The sequence below is a fragment of the Mustela lutreola genome, chromosome 7, assembly GCF_030435805.1.
Source record: "Mustela lutreola isolate mMusLut2 chromosome 7, mMusLut2.pri, whole genome shotgun sequence".
Taxonomy (NCBI): domain Eukaryota; kingdom Metazoa; phylum Chordata; class Mammalia; order Carnivora; family Mustelidae; genus Mustela; species Mustela lutreola.
The window spans coordinates 123762579-123780055 of NC_081296.1; the positions used below are offsets into that span (position 1 = coordinate 123762579).

At 55.2% G+C, this 17477-nt stretch overlaps 1 protein-coding gene across 5 annotated transcripts in view; it reads left to right on the top strand.

Moving 5' to 3' along the window:
• CCDC88C (coiled-coil domain containing 88C) overlaps positions 1 to 17477 on the top strand; it is a 124826-nt gene that overhangs the window by 36606 nt on the left and 70743 nt on the right. For 4 of the 5 annotated variants that reach the window (XM_059182492.1, XM_059182486.1, XM_059182487.1 and 1 more), the window contains exon 4: positions 14525 to 14594. In XM_059182492.1, coding sequence (XP_059038475.1) covers positions 14525 to 14594 — 70 coding nt within the window. Of the gene's footprint in view, positions 1 to 14524; positions 14595 to 14681; positions 14701 to 17477 lie in introns of those variants that run through there. The other variant, XM_059182490.1, reaches the window with a different exon arrangement.

A 17477-nucleotide genomic window follows, 5' to 3' on the forward strand; every position in this document is an offset into this window, starting at 1 on the left:
CAGTCGCTGCCAGCCAGGCGGGCCCTGGGGCTCGTGTCCTCTCAGTGGGCAGTGTGGAGAGCCCTTTGTGGGAAGCCCGCCTGGGAGGCAGCAGCCTGCCTTTCTGAGCGGCTGCCTCTTGCTGTTGCCGGGAATGTTCTCGGTGCCCAGCTCCCTGACACCTGGAGCCCTGCTTGGAAGGTGGTTCTCGGGGTTGGTCTGGCTTCTCATGTCTTGACTCTTGGGTCGTCTCTGTTGTCAGGTCATCCATACTCACAGATTATGGTCATTGTCCGGGCTGTTTTCATGGAACCCGCCCCCATCTCCATGATTTCTAGCTCTGCAAGGCGTGTCGTGACCGCACAGTGAGGCCTGTGGGTTAGGTCAGTGGGGCCTTCAACTGGCATGCGGACTCCTGGGAGCTGGAATTGGGTCCCACGCTCCACTTACCCGCTGGTGGCCTGAGTGTCACTTAACCCCTCTGGACCCAGCTAGTTCAGGGAGTTAGGACGGTGCCTGCGGGCACCCAAGTTAATCAGCATGGATGGTCAGCCAGCTGTGGTGCACCCAGTGTCCCGGGTGCTGTCACTTCCTCAGCAGCCCCATGAGCTCCGGAGTACCACTGTGGAGGAGTAAAGTCACAGCTCGGCCAGCCCTCAGCAGCGGTGCCGCTCCCCCAGAATGGATTCAGGCCTGCCCCTCCCCCCCTCCCCCACCGTGACTCAGAGGTCACAGCAACCCCCCGAGTGTCTAGAGAAGGCTCGGGTGGACGGTGTGAGATGAAATGAGCTTGCTTTTTCGGGGGTGGGGGTGCCTCGGTTTCTCCTTACCTTCCTGTCTTTAGCAGAGACTGATGTGTCAGACGTAGGGTGAGAGGCCCTCTGCAGGGGGGCAGGTGGCGATGCTGGCCTAAGGGGTGCGGCGGAGGGGGAGGCTTGTGTGCATGTGGGGCGGCGGCCACAGGAGCCCCCCGGGGAACAGCCAGCCTGCCCATCTGGAGCCAACATGCAGCCTCGGTTTCCCGCGTCTCCACAGCCAGGGGAGCAGCAGCGTGACTGTGGGAGAAACGGCTTTCCTGGAGCCTCCACAGCCCTGGTGTGCCGCCCCCCCGCCCCCGTCCCCGCCCCCGTCCCCGCCCCCGCCCCCGGGAGTGTGCAGTGAGCCGAGCCCAGTGATGCAGCTTACCCCACGGCCACAGTCTTCCCTCGGGCCCGTGGCCCTGGCTGGGAGGACCCAGCAGGTCCCACCTTTCTGCGTCTTTCCTCTCTGCTCCTGGGTGGGAGGTGGGGTTTATGATGGTGGGGTTTACACCTGCTGGCCTTCCAGCCTGCCTTTTCTCAGCTGCGTTCTTTCAGGAAACATTTACCCGGAGCCCCCGCCACTGGGCCCAACCAGAGCTCCGCTCCGGACTCTGAGCTCACTCTCAAGGCAGGTGGGTGCACGGCCGGCTCAGCCATGGGTCCAGGTTCACTCACTGTCACGTCCCCGACTCCCAGCACGCCGCCTGGAATAGACCCAGGCTTGGTGAATACGTGTTTAGTGAGTTCCCTGATGAGCATATGAGTGAGACAGCGGATGTAAAATGGGCACTGGCCCCAGCGACCAGGAGATGATGCTATGTCCCCGCTGGACCAGAGTGAGCTCTTCTTCACACACCCTGCACAATGTGGGCACCGGCAGTGGGTGCTGGTCAGTGTGCATGGATGAGTCTCATCTTTATGGGCTTGGGCTGCGAGAGGCCACCTGCTGCGTGGCGGGTCAGGCACAGACCGTCATCCTGCTTGACTTGAGTTCAGGAACAGCTGGTGAGGATGCCTTTGTCTAGAACTGTAGGCGCTCAGCTAGCCCCGCGGGGAGCCGGAGCAGCTGGCCGGCCTTGTGACCAGGTGCTGGGGAGGGTCTGCATGCCTTCGTTTTCCCACCTCCTCCCAAACGTTCTTTGATTTTGGTGGTCGTCACACCCACCTTACCCACAGCTGAAGGAAAGCATCTCCGCCCCCACGTCCCCAACCGGTCTTCACACCCTCAGTGCAGAAAGGCAGGACGCGGTTTCTCTGTGCCTGTCCTGTAGGGATCCTCGCTCAGGCTGTTCACACAATGAGCCCCCGTGCCAGCCTAGCTCCTCTGACAGACACGAAGCGAGCCCCTCCTGGTGCCATGCCCTGGTTGAGGGGGGGCCGTGGGGAGGGAGATGGCCAATCCACAGCCTGGTAAGAAGGCTTCAGAAGTGAAGCTGGTTTGGCAGAGGAAGCCCAGTCCGTAGCCTCATAACGAGGGACTAAGAATTGCCGGTCCCTTTCCTCTCGTCCCCACGAGATGTATGCCACAAGCGGTTACAGCAGGGAGTGTCCCCGCGGCGTAGCTCGAGCAGATATCACTCATCGGTGGGGGCACTCTCTGACTCTGAGCCCCGGCCTCCGGGTCCTCTCCATGGCACTCCAGGTCAGTACGACCCGTCCCCCTGTGCCTGGACTCTGAGACTCCAGGCTCAGAGTCTTTGTAAGCCCCGTGTCCTGGTGAGTTCCCTGTGTGAGAGCTCCTGGGCTTCTTCAGGCGTCAGCAGGGGCTGTCTGACCCTGGAAATGGCCCCACTCTCCACGTGCGTCATGCTCAGTAGGACTGACAGCACATTCTTGCCGCAAGGCTTTCCCCCTTGCTGGTCCCTGTGGCTGGAATTCTCCCATTCGTCCTGTCCCCCTGTCTCCCACCCTCTCCACTCACGTTTGTCCCACCATCACTTCGTCGGTGGGGTGGGGTGGGGTGGGGCTTCTTTGGCTACCCATCTGTAATTTCTTTCTCCTTCACTCTTGTCTTGTCTGCTTAGTTTTCTTAACCACTTAGTATTTCCTGGCACATACGTGCGATACACTCACTGACCTCTTCATTGTTCTCATTTACTGCCTTATCCCCACCAGCCAAAGTCATCATCAATCAAACAGATCTTGCCCTGGCAAATAGCCAGCCCGCCAGGACCTGGGGATCCAGAAGGCTAGCTCCTTAGGCCTTCTGACTGTTGTTTGTAAGCAAGGGTCTGTTGACCTCTGGACGAAGGGTGAGGCTGGGTTCAGTGGGCAGAGGTCCTGGGGCCTCTGTTCTCACCAGACCTTCCTTCCCTGTGGTCAGTGGCTTTGGTTTAGCCAGCGGTTGGTGAGCATCTGTGGACAGCAGGTGCAGGAGGCCTGGGGTGGGGAGGGGGGACTTGGAGAGGAGCACCTTACAGCGCCCCAAGACCCTGAGGCTCCCAGTCACCTTGAACTGACTGTGGGGCTTGGCTACACAGTGCAGGAGCTTGGGGGAGGGGGCAGAGGAGAGAGTTGTTATTTCCAGCCAAGGAATCTGGGTACAGGGTGGCATTGGACGTGAGTGCTGTAGCGTGGGGAGGGTTGCCTCCAGTGCTAGGGGCAAGGGGGTCGAGCTACCGCCAACCCCTGGTCCAGCTGCCTTGAAGTCCATACCATCTATTGAGATTTTCACTTCCTGCTAAAACATTACCCATTACAGACTTGTCATTTCTTAACCTTCCTCCTCCCCAGTTTTTCAACTGTGTCCTGAGCTGCCCTCCCCCAGTTTCCTGCTATAGAATGCAATTTTGGTGATAGAAAAAACAAAAAAACAAAAAAGCAGAAAAAAACCTTCCAGAGTTTCTTGCTCTCTAGATGAAGTCTGGCCATCAGTTGTAAACTCCTGTAACGATGAGAAGTGACTGGTTCTTACAAAATTTGTTTGCTTGTACTGTGTGTTTGTTGTTATTGTCCTTCCCAGGTGGGTGATCTGTGTGACGGGAACGCTTTCTCAGCCACCAGCATGACCCCTGTCCATACTCACATGCCGGGACGGCATCTGCTCTTCTTTGTCCCTCTGTAGCTCAGTGCCACCTCTTCCCGAAAGCCTTCCTGAATTGGCCTCTCCTGTTGTGCCTCAGTTCAGATGTCTCACATCCCCTCTGGCTGGCAAGTCTGTCCCCTGGGTCTTTCTCCCAGGCTCTTGCACATGCACCTGGGACACGCTCACTGCTTTTTGCAGGTTTCCTGAACTTGTTTGTCTGCATATCATAGGTTTGAGGACAGAGATCTTCTCTTGTAACCCCCTACCCCCCACCCCCCGCCACACACACACCAGCACACCACCTGACAGCCGTTAGGTGCCCAGAAACACAGTGGTGCCAGAGAGAGAGGGATCAGCTGCCCTTCTGTTCTGCCCTGGGGGGATGGATGTCTGGAGGCCTGGCTGACTTGGGAGCATCGATGCTCACCTGTGGGGTGGTGTGATGGCCTGGCTTCCCTGCCTGCCTTTCCCTGCCCTCACAGGTCCCAGCAGGCTGCCACGTGCAGCCGGAGGCTCCCGGGTACTCTGTGCCCCTCCTGCTCTGACTTGTATCCTGGGAGTGTGGGAGCCTCCGCAGCACCCGCAGGCAGGGGGGGATGGCTTCCAGGGTGTGGCACTGGCTCTGGCCCTGCCCTGGCTGCTGGGGAGGGTGTGGAAGAGAGTGGGACCCGGCAGACACGTAGATGCCGTGTGCCTACAGCCCAGCAGCTTGCTGGGGCAGGGGAGAGCCACGCCCCCCCCCCCAATGCTCTGTGGGCTGGCCCAGGGCGGAAGGTGCCCAGGAAGTCAGTCTGGGACTCCGACTTACTTGGGGTGCATGGGAGCAGTTGGGTTCCCTGGGCCAGGTGGCGTTGGTGGCTCCTCCAAAGCCTTCCCTTTATGTGCACACGCCCGTGGCACTCTGGTCAACAGATGGTGCCAGTATGAGCCCCACACCCTCCCTCACCTACCGGTCAACACATATGTCAACTCTGCCAAGAAGCTTGAAGAAAGATTCTCCAGGTGCTGGCGCACAGCTGTACGATCCCTCGCTGCCATGAAGGGGGGCTCCCCATGTCAAAGCTAAGCGCCAATGCTGATGTTCGTGCTGGGGAGACAGCACAGGGCAGCTCTGAGCCACTCCGGGCAGCGAGTATGAGGACAGGACCACCCCCATCTCCCCTGCAGCCCCTCCTGGAGCACGGCCCTGGGTGTGGGAGGCCCTCCGTAGACGCTGATGGAGGGCAGTGAGCTCCTTGCTGGAGCAGGAAGAGCTCCAGGGCAGAGTCAGAGGAGGCCTGGGTTTCTAGACCCAAAGGTGATGCAGCACCTCTGTGACTTTCCTCTCTGGGCCTCAGTTTCCCTGCTCTGTAGGTCATCTGGAAGGCTCTTTCTATTTCAAGAGCTGGTCTCACTGGCCCCCTGCTGCTGGCTGGGGTCTATCAGCAAGGCCGTGTGTGTCCCTCTGCTGGGCCGTCTAGGGCCCCGCGCCCCTGCCCCCTGCACCTGTGGTTGCCGTTGTTCCCTAGAGCCCCACTTCGGGTGCTGGTGACAGGCTTGTATTTACCGTGTGAAGTGGTTCCTGCAACACCATTTATGGGCAGAAATTGTTCTCAGAGGAGCCGAATGCAGTGCCCTCCCCATGCTTCCGGGGCTCCCCCACCACCTTTTTTTGGGCCAGGAGCTCAGAAGAGGCACTTCCCAGCATCAGATAAGATGGGTCCTCCCACAGAGAGCTCCCCAGGCATCACACCACCCCTAGAGGGAAGGGGACAGGCATTTGTGGGGACACTTGAGCGTCCTCCAGCCCCATCGCTGTTGGGTTTCTCCTGGGTTCTTCCGGGCCATGTGGGCACTTGCCCATGTTCGGAGTTGGCCACCCTAAGTTAATAACTGCATAAAAGTGTGCTGTGTTCCTCTGTCAGCACCGCGTCTCCTCTCCCAGTTCCCCTCCCCCAACTTCGGAAGGAGCCAGACTTCCCTTAGAGATGGTCCCTGTCCTGGAACAGGAAGGTGAGGCTCAGAGAGGAACTGTGGCCTGCCTGAGGTTACACAGCAATTAGCTCTGCCCGCACACAGTGGTGATTGCGTTTCCAGGGGCTCCTTCCCCCAGGTCTGCTCCTCGATTCGCTTGGAGGAAACACTTGTTTCCCTTTCTGTGAACAAAGTGCGGTCTTAGTTTGTTTTTGTGAACAGAGCCACGGGGAGAGGCCGCTACGAACACGAACCCGGGGGCGGGCGGTTTTCTCCTGCTGCGGTAAGCGCGGGTGGCCCCAGCGGGTAGCTTTAAATCACCGGCTGCTGCGATGTGGTGTGGCCTAGTTAGGAGAGCCCGCGCTGTCAGGCTCGTGCGGCTCTGTGCTGGTGTCAGGCCCTAGGGACCCCGGAGTAATTGAAAGGGGTTAGAACAGATGGATTGAATCTATCAGCAGCTTTACGTGACAGCCTCTTAACATAAAGTACTTCATTACCACTCGTTTTGCCGGGGCTCCCTGCCCCAGTCACAGGGAATGTGCTAGGAGCCAGAGCCCCTTGTCCAGATGGGATTACAAGCCTGTGGCCCCATGGGCCCAGGCTTTGAACGGCTGGCCGAGGATAAATCATCAGGCTTGCACCTCCTCCTAGCAGTTCAATTAGAAACTCATGCTCTTGGCGGTGATACCCCAGAAAGCGGGCTGGGGCTTTCCTTATTGACCTCAGATGGGGCAAAACTGTGGGAAGCGGGAGTTGCCGGGGGTTGGGGGCAGCAGGCTGTGGGTGCCGTGAATCCCCACGGAAGGTACAGGCCAGCATCACCAATAACGGAGTGCTCTGGTTTGGGCCATGGGGCAGGTGGCATGGTCCCGGGGAGAGCTCACTACCCAGAGTGCCGTTCCTGGCCCCCGCTCTGACCCTACCATGAAGCCTCATTGCCAGCACCTTGCCCTGGTTCCCTCAGATTGGAAATTCTGATTCTTTTCCTGACCGCCCCATGGGACTATAGGGAGCAGGAAAGAGATGGGACCCTTTCTGTGGTTGGACGTGTGTCTGGCAAGGCCAGGCTTTCGGGCAGTTTTTGTTTTGACTGAGGAGTATCAAAGGGTGTTATGGAACCCCTCTGGGCCAGATCCGGGTACGAGGTGTTGAAATGCGTCGCTGGGAGGATAGCTCATTGGTGACCTGAGCATGAACAGTGAGGAGGACATGTGTGCGGAGGGCCCAGACACTGTCCCAGCTCTGTGGGTCTGTCTGGGGTGCTCCCTGAGCATCGGAGCCTTGTGGAGTCCCAGATGTACATCCTCAGCGTGAACCCTCACTGGTGCTGTGCACCCCCCGGCAGGGTTCTTGCTGTGGGGGTTAGACATGTCTTCTCGTATGGGGCACTGTAGCAGACCCTGGGAGCATTGGAATTCGGGGCGATACCTTTCTTGGACTCGCTTCCTAGTGTAGGAATTTTAAATGAAACTTGTTTTCATTTAAATGAAACTTTGAAAAAAAAAATAAATGAAACTTTGCTCCTTGAACAATCATATTTGGGAATTAACAATGGGAAAGCATGGCACATTCAAAGGAGCGCTACAAACTCACTCTGAGATGTTTTAACTTTCGTTAACACCTGTAGGCTGGTGAATCTTAAGGCCTATGGCCACAGGTTTTACCAGGTTTCCAGACAAAGACAGTTGAGTTACTTCAATCATGGTGGTGGAGCAAAGCAGATGGTTTTCAGGACCTGATCCCCCCATTAGTGAGAAAGAGACATAGAAGATGCCTCTTCCCTTTAAAAAGGAGAATTTTATTTTTATTTATTTATTTATTTTGAGTAGGTTCCATGCTGGGTGTAGAGCCTGATGTGAGACTTAAACTCAGGACCCTGAGATAGAGACCTGAGCTGAAGTCAGGAGTCAGACACTTACAGGACTGAGTCAGCCAGGTGCCCCCATTTAAAAGAAAAAAAATTTTTTTTTGATGTAAATTTTGAGAAATCTTTTCTGATCAGTCTAATTTTGTCAGCTGGCATTGTTAGCAGCTTTTCGCTGCCTCTGAGTGCGATGGGGGGGGGTGTTGCATGACAAGGCAAAATGCGAAAGGACCACAGACATGGGCAAATGAAGCATTTGGAATTCAGAGGAAAGAAAGTTGCATGTGCTTCATGGCATCAAAGGTAGCTGGAAGGAGGAGGTAATACTTTCTGTGAGATTTAGAGGATGAATAGGATTCTGACTAGGAGGAGTGCAGGCTAGGGATGTGGGGGGAAGAAAACATGCCCCACTGGAACCTGCAGAGTGTGTGGTACAGTGTAACCCAAGGCTTGACTTGCTGGCCACATTCAGCAGTTCAGCCATTTCTGGACTTTCTCCTCCTCCTATGGGACTCCTAAGCATTCTTCATAGCCCAGCTCAAAAGCCACCTTCAGGAAGCCTTCCCGGACTTACCTGGGTAGGGTTTGGTGGTGTTCCTTGTGCTATGTTGCTCTGACCCCTGCCTTCTGGACTATGATTTTCTACCTCCCTGCCTTTCCATTCAGGCTGAGAGTGCTCACCTCACAGCACAGCGCTCAGTGTGTGACTTCTGAGGATCTGAACGGAGACCTAGAGGCGGCTGGGTGCATGATCAAAGCCAATGCCACGTGTGTTTCTGATTTTCAGTATTGACTCTGAGAACATGGCCAGGTCCATAGAAGGCTCTTTGTCTCTTTGGCTGTGTGGAAGGCACATTTTTGCTGTTCAGACCATCCCGACCTCCTTGGTAACCTTCTGGATGCCTCTGCTGGGTGATTATCTGCACTTTTCTGGGATTCCCCCTCATTTACTCAACATCAGCTCCTGGTCAAATCACTCGTGATTCTGAGAACCTGAACTTTGACAGCACTTATTTTGTCTTTCTGGCATAATATCAAGCCATAAAACTGAGTTTCATTTGGAGGGGAGAAAAAGAATTCTTTCACTGTCTTCGTGACATCCGTGTCCTCGATCCTGCAGTCCCCATGTGTACGCACACGTACACGCACACAAGCGTTTCCACCCTGAAACTTCTCCAGGACCTTGCATCTCTTCCACCACAAGAGAAGATGACCTTTCTGCTTGGGCAGGCGCAGAGGTCCAGATGGGCCCTGGCGGGATTGTGAGACTCTTCAGGGAGGCCCTTACACTGCCCCAGGTAGCGGATGGAACTTTTCTGGGACCCCTTGAGCCCCAATCATCAAGGGCCTGGTGCTCCAGAGCCCACCCCTCCCCCCAGGGCCTCCAGCCTCCATCCCCAGAGTGCAGCGGGGACAGTACGTGAGGCCCCCCCCCCCGCCCCCCAGTCCAGGGTCACCGGGGTCCTACCAGCTGGCACCTGCTCTTCCCAGCTGAGGGAGGCTTTGCGTTTCCTGGTGGGAGATGCCAGAGTGCACTTCGATGAGAGAGCAGGGGCTGGTGTTCTAAAAAAAATGGAAGTGAAATCCTGTCATTTTCCTCTTGGATACGTGGTGAGTTGTCTCAAAGGAAAAGATGATTTCTGGGAGACTGTCATTGCACAGCTCAGTCGCTGGCAAAAACAATCTGAGAAGCCAGGTCGTGGGGTTAACATAGCGTCATTTAAGGGGGTACGAGCCCCAGGATCGTTAGAAAATGTTGGGCAGTGCCCTTGTCATGGTGGCTGTAGGAAAGAATGTGCTGTCATTTTGGTAGCTTCTCTGTGGGTTTCTCTTTCTTTACTGACGTGCCTTCAGGACTGCCCGTGCAGTCGTGTCTCTCTGGCTCAGGCATTGGTCGTGGTCTCAGGAACCAGGATGAGTGCTGGATCTCCCCAGACCTAACCAGCCCCCGGGATCCACTCGTAGCCACCGTGTGGAGGTGCCCCTCCTCGATCACTTGGTTCGCCATCCTTTCAATTGTATTTTGAGGCGTCGCGGGGGCTGTTTTCGGCCCTCCATTTACTATGTTGCTGTTGACAGTGGTATTGTGAGGCAGACTGTTTACAAAGAGTTTGGGGTACATGCCCTGATGCCCAGGCGTCAGTGGAGGGGTTTTAAGGGGCCTGAGCTGTGTCCCCCATTCCTAAACCAAGAGAAGAGGTCCTGGGAGAAAGCACAGGCTCATTCTGGGTCTTCCCAATGTTCGACTGCCATGGGTGACAGGTGCGCTCTCTGTAAGTCCTGAATGGGGACTGGCCAGAATGGAATTGGGGGCCCAGCTTCCACTGGGACCTCACTAATGGAGTGGCTGGACAGAATGCAGCAATTGAGCTTCATCTACAAGCCCTGGGGAGCGAGGGGGTCCCATCAGGCCCCTGCTGGGGTTCATCCCGGGTCCCTCTCAGCCCCTGCTGTGCCGCCTCAGGCCTCTGACTCCCCCTCACTGTGTCCTCCTACCTCTAGCCAGGCAGCCCTGTCCACAGGGCAGTGACAGAGCCTTCCAGGTCTTTTCATCCTGAGACTTTACTGGTACTCGCCTAGTGCAGGCGTTTGGGAAACCTTGAACGTCCCCGAGAGGAGGAGGGCTGGGGACAGAAGGGTGCCGAGGGTGTAGCCTGACCTTGTGGTCCCGGGCCCCACGGTGGCTTCAAAGACCAGCAGGACAAGCATTTGGTGTCACTGGTGGTGAGGCCATGCTCCTGGGTCCACCAGGGCCACCCACTTAGTTGTAATCAAGTGTGAGGTGTGTGCGTCCCTGGCCACCTCTGGAATCTGCTCATTAGCATCTTCTGTCATCCTTCCTGTGCTCCAGGACCTGTGAGGCCCAGAATGGGGCTCCTCCGGTTTCCTGTGTTTTCCCCCCATCGAATATATTTGTACTTGCGGGGAGAGAATTCTAATAGGAAGGGAGCGTTTTCCTCCCACTCCACTCCCTGGTTCTGTTCTCAGAACTTCTCCCCAGCCATGACCTGAAGAGCCATGCCACGGGCCCTGTGTTCTCCCCCTTGGGTTGCTGCTGAAATCAGGAAGCTGGGAATCGGACCGGGGCTGGGATGTCGTCAGGGGGAGCCTCCAGGCTTGTTGACATCACGTGCACACACAGATGCACAGCCCTCGGCACCGCCAACTGGGGCGACAGACGCTCCCTGCAGAGTGTCCTGGCCAACCCCATTGCTCCCCCAGCAGGTAGGGCTGCCAGCCCCTGGAGGAACTTAAGAATTCTGGTAAGATCCAGCTTCTGGATTTGTAGCCCGGCTGGTGTCCCGGGGGCTCTCTCCCCTTCTTACATCACAGGGCACTTCCCAGCCCTCCGCCACTGAGCATCCGCTATGCCCACCCTCCTCTCACCCATTCTCGGGACTCTGGGTTTGTTTACAGCAGTTACCAATGGGATCCTTCCAGGAGGCAATTAGTACGGCTTCGTGTATGAAAAGGAACATCTGGGGCTTCCCCAGCATCTTATGTTAGGATCTGAGAACACACTTAGAGGAGGGGACCCGGGGAGGCGCAGAGAGGTACAGAATCCCTCCTGGATCTCCGGAGTTAACATTTCGTCCGCCCCCGTCTCCGCAGAAGGGGGGGGGGCGTGTCTCTGGGAAAGCCGCACCCTGAGTCCGACTCTTCCCTCCTGCCCGTCAGGCCACAGGGATGTGGTGACAAGATGAAACTGTGTGGAGATTCGTGTGTGCCCCTTTCCCTCCTCTTTGCTTCTGCCAGTGACTGGCCTTTGCTTCTGCTCTTTGCAGAGGTCTGGGTTGGCACCAGGAGGGCTTGCTGGCCAGCTAGAGAGCTGCTCAGAGCACACCCCTGGGCTTGTGTTCTCCATCCTGGCTCTTTCCCACCCCACGCTGTCGGCCGGGTGTGACCAGGTGCCCGCCGAGCTGGCCAGAGTCAGCTGCGGCCTGCACAGTGGCTTTCTGTTCTGATTCCCAGGAGGGAGGGTCTCCTTGTCAGCAACCACCTCACGTCCCCACTAGATGGAGGGCCTGGCCTGTCGCCTTGGAGGCCCTGCCACCCCGAGGGGACGATAGATGTATTTTCTCAGCTTTCCTCGGGGACTGACTGCCACCGAGTCCTCTTGTCACTGGTGTTGGGGAGTGACTGATATATCCTGGGCGTGACAGCTGCTAGTCACATGTGGCTCTTGGGGCCTCCGTGTGTGGCTGGTGTGACTGAGGAAGTGAAATTTTCCTGACGTTTGAAAACTGACACTTGATTCGGTTGTTGGAAGACTTACAAGTGTGTTGGGAAACTGCTTTTTTCAGATCAAGTGTTTCTAGTGAAAATTTAGCATCTGAGTTGACAAGGATTGTGGGTATAATCTTAGTGGATTCTAGAGACCTTGGTACCAGAAGAGAATGTAAAATACCTCGTTCATGATTTTATGTTGGTTGTATGGCAAAATGATAATATTTTGGATATGCTGACTTAACATATTTTCATACGTGCAAACACACCTTTTTTTCCTTATCCTTTTTAGGGTAGCTACTAGAACATTCAAAATTAATGTGTGCCTCATATTGTATTTCTACTGGACAGCTCTGTCCGTGCCCTCACACCTTGGAGCCTGCTTTTGCTGAACATGTGCTTGGTGGGCCTATAGGGAGAAGATTAGTGTCTCAGAAGTGCTTTGGGCCACAGGAGAAGGTTAATGTCTCAGGAATGCTTTGGGCCACAGGATTAGATCTTAGGAGACCCACAGTGTTGTTTGAAAGGAACAAATTTAAAAAATCATCAATTCATAAAGTAATACTTCTGGATTGCACCAAGGGACACATTTCTTGTGGGAAAATTAAAAACACTGATGTGAAATACTCTGTTTGGGGAGAAGATACGTTTCTAGCAATAATTTCTAGCAGTGTTTCCAATGATCTTTTGCTGAGATAATCATTAGCATAAAAATACCACCTTGTTATTACTGGAGAATTCTTTGAGACGATTTCACATTCTATGTCTCCTTTGTAAGCGTGAGCACCCAGTCATAGCTCTGGTGCCCCCAGACGCTTGGGACGGTGGGAGAGGGAAACCAGCCCGGGCTTCCGAAGGGACTGTAGCTGGTTGGACGGTGACAGCAAGTAAATCTTCCAGAAGCGGGGCTGAGCTCTTGAGTTCAGCGTGGAGGCAGAGTAGCGACTCCGTGACGGAATGGGCTTAATCTGTCCTGGAGTCCTTCTTTTTGCTGGATGAGTGAGCTAGAAAGTGGATTTTGCTGATTTTACTCTCCGTGTGTGTTTTGCCCCAGGGAGAGACTGCGGAATCTTTTGGCTCGAGCATTCAGTTGAGAGACTGTTTTGTAAGTGTGTTGACTTCTCTCAGCCCCGGAGGAGGGCTGAGGCTGCTCTACAACTTCTGCTTCTGTCCGGCACGGGTACTCGCCAATGAAGATGTGTTTGAGAGACCGTTAGCCTCTCATGTGGTGACCTGCAACCCCAGATAATAAAAACGCTCGCCGACATTGAGTGGAAAGGGGCCCGGTGTGTTTGGGTCTGCATCCGCCCCTCTCCCCCTGCCCCTAGTCTGGTGTGGACAGGAGCCATGGAAAGACACTGAGGGGGGAGGAGCAAATCACTTTATGTATATTTTGAAGGTATTGGCCTCTCCGGGCATGCTTGCCATGGCTACCACTCTGATTTGGACATCGTTCTGGGCTATTCAGCTGGGCCCCGTGGTGTTAGAGGACTGTGTGATTGTCCCTGTTTTCTTCCTCAGGGCTAGTTGACATTATACAGATTACAGAGATGCTTGAGTTCACCTGGTGCAATAGAGTGATGCTGGAAAGAAGCTGTCTTGCTGGAAACATTTTTCCAAAAGGCATCAGAGAGGAGCACCTGGCTGGCTCAGTCAGTTACGCACTTGCCTTCGGCCCAGGTCATGATCCCCAGGTCCTGAAGTCTAGCCCTGAACTGGGCTCGTTCAGCGGGAAGTGTGGTTGTCCCTCAGCCCTGCTCGTGCTGTCTCTCTCTCTCTCTCTCAAGTAAATAAGTAAAGAAATAATCTTTAAAAAAAAAAAAAAAAAAGGCACAGGAGGAACTTCAGTGAAAAATTTCTGTAGTGACCCCTTTTGTAATCTTTTCAGACGAGAATACTTAGAGAAACCTACCCCCTTCCTTGTCTTCTGTAAAAATGAGACTTTAATCTTCCGATTGGTGAAAAGGCACATCTGGGCAGAGAAGACGACCTGTCCTGAGAAGTGCTCTGGGAAATGGGTGCGGGAGCTCGACCTGTCGGAGCCGCACGCTCCACTGGGGGAGCTTGTTAAAAAGACCCCAGACACGGGGGCATGACTGATAGCTTGGTGCCTGGGCCCTTCTTTCAAAGCCCCTTGGTGTGAGGGCCAGAAGGCGGCTCATTTCCTCGAGCCTCCTTTAACAGGGGCAGATTAGCTGTGATTTATCCCCTCCCCCGGGGGCGCCGCTGCTGTAAATGAGGGAAGTCTCATTTATAGCTCGGTCCAAAGACCTGCCGAATGCTAAGAACCTGAATCACTAGGTTATAAAGACTCCGTAGTCTCTCTCTCATCTTTGCTCTGTACTTTTTTTTTTAACTGCACCAGCAAACCATACAATAAAAATAAAGACCTCTCTTAAAAAGAAACTTAGACCTAATCCTCTATCCTTGGCCTGCAGTAGGCCTCTCTGCATTGGCAGGCGTGATTTTTATGTGTCAGTGATCAAGGCGGAAATGTACTTAACTTGGGCTTTCCTCGTTTATTTATGTCCTAAATATTCCTTCCTATTTTAGAGGATCCTCAGACTTAGCACTTACTGGCCGCACGCTTATCCAGGGACAGACTGTAATTTTCTTAGTCATTCTTTAATTTTGTTTCCTGTTCTTAACGATATCTTTTCCCCTTTGTTTCTGTAGGAAGTTCTCCAGCAGCTGATCGTAATGAATTTGCCCAATGTCTTGATGATTGGCAAAGACCCACTGTCTGGTGAGTGGCAGCTGCCCCCTGGGGTGCCCGGGCAGCGCCGTGGGCTCTGAGCAGCTGCTGGACACACAGCTCTGAGCCAGCTCGGTGAAAACACGGCATCGTTTGGGTGAGCTTCTGGAAGGGGTGGCTTACTCCCCAGAGGCGTGAATCCAAGAGCGCATTTTTTCCCTTACGAATGAGTCCTCCCAACCCCTGGACCCCTCTTTTGCAAGTGCAGAGGCAGGAGAGCCCACTGCTGTCTCTGGAGTTGCCGGGGGGGTCTCTCTATAGTAAGCACAGAATCCACACCATTTTACCTGTTGGCAAGAAGGTCAGAGTATTTTGCAGGAACAAACATCCCTTCCTCGGGGATCCTGATGTGCTTTCATTGACCCCGAGCTGGATCTCTCCAGCATGTCCTGTCTTGTTTCAGCTTTCATGCCTTCTGCTGGTCTCTGGAGACCAGCGTTGGGCAAGGTTTCTAAGTCCTGGGCTTGGACCCTCGGTGTGACTTTGAAGGACTGAAGGAAATGTCCTCCTGGACACCTTCCAGGAAAGCAGAGCTTAGGTCATACCTGCCAGCTAACTCACCGAGTGAGTTGAAGAGGGTGATGGATATTTTTTTCCTTGGCACGATCGTGTGCCTTGACCCGCACCTATGGTTCGTGGACGTCAGCGTGCAGGCCCAGGGACAGTGTACTCGCTGGCTGGGACTTGTTCTGGTGGGGACCTGGCCGGCGTCGGTCTCTGGCCTCCTAGAATAGGTGAGGGTCCAGGAGTGCAGGAAAGGCCCCCCCACAAAAGTGGCTTTTACAGAAAAGACAAGCTTTCCTCCGTGGCATCTCCTCACCCTGTTCCCACTGGTGTCTGGCCCCTCTTGCCCTTTTCTTATGAGAGTAGCTGGTGTTACCTCAGGACTGAAGGAACAGAACTCTGACTGACCGGCCCAGGACAGTCCCCACAGAGAAGCCGTGTCTGAGTGCCGTGGCCCCAGGAGCTGCCGTCCTATCTGGAGGCACCGAGTCAGGACCACGGAGCATCAAATCACTTTCCTCGTGGCAGGTGTCCTTAGGGGCCCCGTGAGCTGGCGTGTGGCCTTATCTCGGCGTGAGCCAAAAGGAAGAGGTTTCTTGGACCTCCCCTTGATCACTAGCACTGTGGGCCGTGAACATTCACGGCCTTGCACAGTGACGGCTTTGCAGAGGCCGCCCTGGCCCACCTGCTGGCCCACCTGCTGGCATCTGGCAGCGAACACCCTTCCCCGCTCTGTGCGTCGGTAACAGGGAGCCCTTGGTTCGCCTTGGCCCTGGCTCTGCCTTCGGGCCGTCTGGCTTTGTTTCAGGGTTCCCCCAGGTTGAGGATGCCAGATGCAGCCCATTCTAGCCATAGTCCTGGGCCCCAGGGGCAGTTGGCACTCCCGTGTTTCCGTGGTAACATCAGGAAGGTGGGGGGTCTGCTTTGCTGTGCAGAATTGTGCTTCCTGTCCTGATTTATTCGGCGGCTGGTCTTAATAGGGGCGGGGAGAGATGCTCGTGGGAGGTGGGTAGTTCAAACTTAGCTCCTCTATTCTGTCCGCTCTAGGGGCAGCCAGGGGTGTAAGGTGAAAAGGCAGGTGAAGCAGCAGGAAAGAAGGACGCTCCCTCCTCGAGCCCCTGGTGAGCCCACCACGTGCTGGGCATCGTGGGTGTGTGAAAACATGGGAATGGGATTGTGCTTCTGGGGTGCAGCTGTGCCATCCCACTTACGATGAGACGACAGAGGCCTGTGGGGTCTAAGTGACGAGCCTGCGGTTACATGGCCTGTTAGCAGACCCTGGGTCCTGGGCTTCCCGCCTGTGTCACACACAGACAGGCCAGGTTGGGCCAGGATTTGACCCTTTTGACCTACAGATGTGGCTCTGGCATATGGTTCAGCCTGACATTAAACACATCCCCCCCACCCCACCCACCAACATCCTGCCATCCTGTCACCCCATCGTGCTGTGTAACTTGCCCACCCTGCCTTTGGTGGGGCCCCTCCTCTTCCCTGTCTGTGCCCCCCCCCCCAACCCTTTCCTGCTGCCACCTGGAAGCCTGTCCTCCAGAGGCCCCCTCACCAGCCACCTCCACACCCTGGTACCCTGGCTCCAACCTCTCCCCTAGCAGAGTCTCTCTTCCAGCCTCTGAACCACATGGGCCCAGAGGGGGCTGTCTTTACGCAGAGGACCCAGGTCCCCATGTCGGGTCTGGTGCAGAGCAAAAGAACCTACACGGGTGTGGACACTGTGACTTGTTTTTGAAATTGCTTTATTGAGCTATAGTTTTGTGCCATCACATTTGCTCCCCCTCAGGATACAACGTAGTGATTTTTTGTCGTGAGTGTATAGAATTGGGCAGACTTCACCATCATTCAGGCTTAGAACATTGTGGGGCGGCTGCTTTTGAGGCTGTGACTGGTGAACGGAGTGTCCCTAGCACCGTATAGAGTCAGTACCCATCCGTCGAAAAGGTAGTGTCACCAGCTCTGACGGACAGGCCGGGAAGAGAGCGTGCACGTTGGCCTGGCAGCAAGCTCGGGGGGCCTCCGGGTTGGCCTGACTCCCCGTGGCTTCAGCAAGCTCCGCCCGGGGGGCTGGGGCCACCTTACCCCGCGTCACCGCAGGGAACTGTGAACTGGGTGCACGCTTGGGTAGTTCTGACAGGGGTCCCAGGGCCTCTGAGAACAGGGGAGGTTGGCAAGGGAGGCCCGCCAGCGAGAAGACACAGAGGCATGTTTATGGAATAGTGTGTTCTGTCTTAAATTTTAAAACATAGATGAGTGAAGAAGCATTTTGGATTTCTTTTTAAATAAAGAACAAAGCCTTTTGGTTTCTTTTTTGTGTGGTTGCCTAGAAGTGGGTTTGGGAGTTGGGAGGGGCGCTGCCTT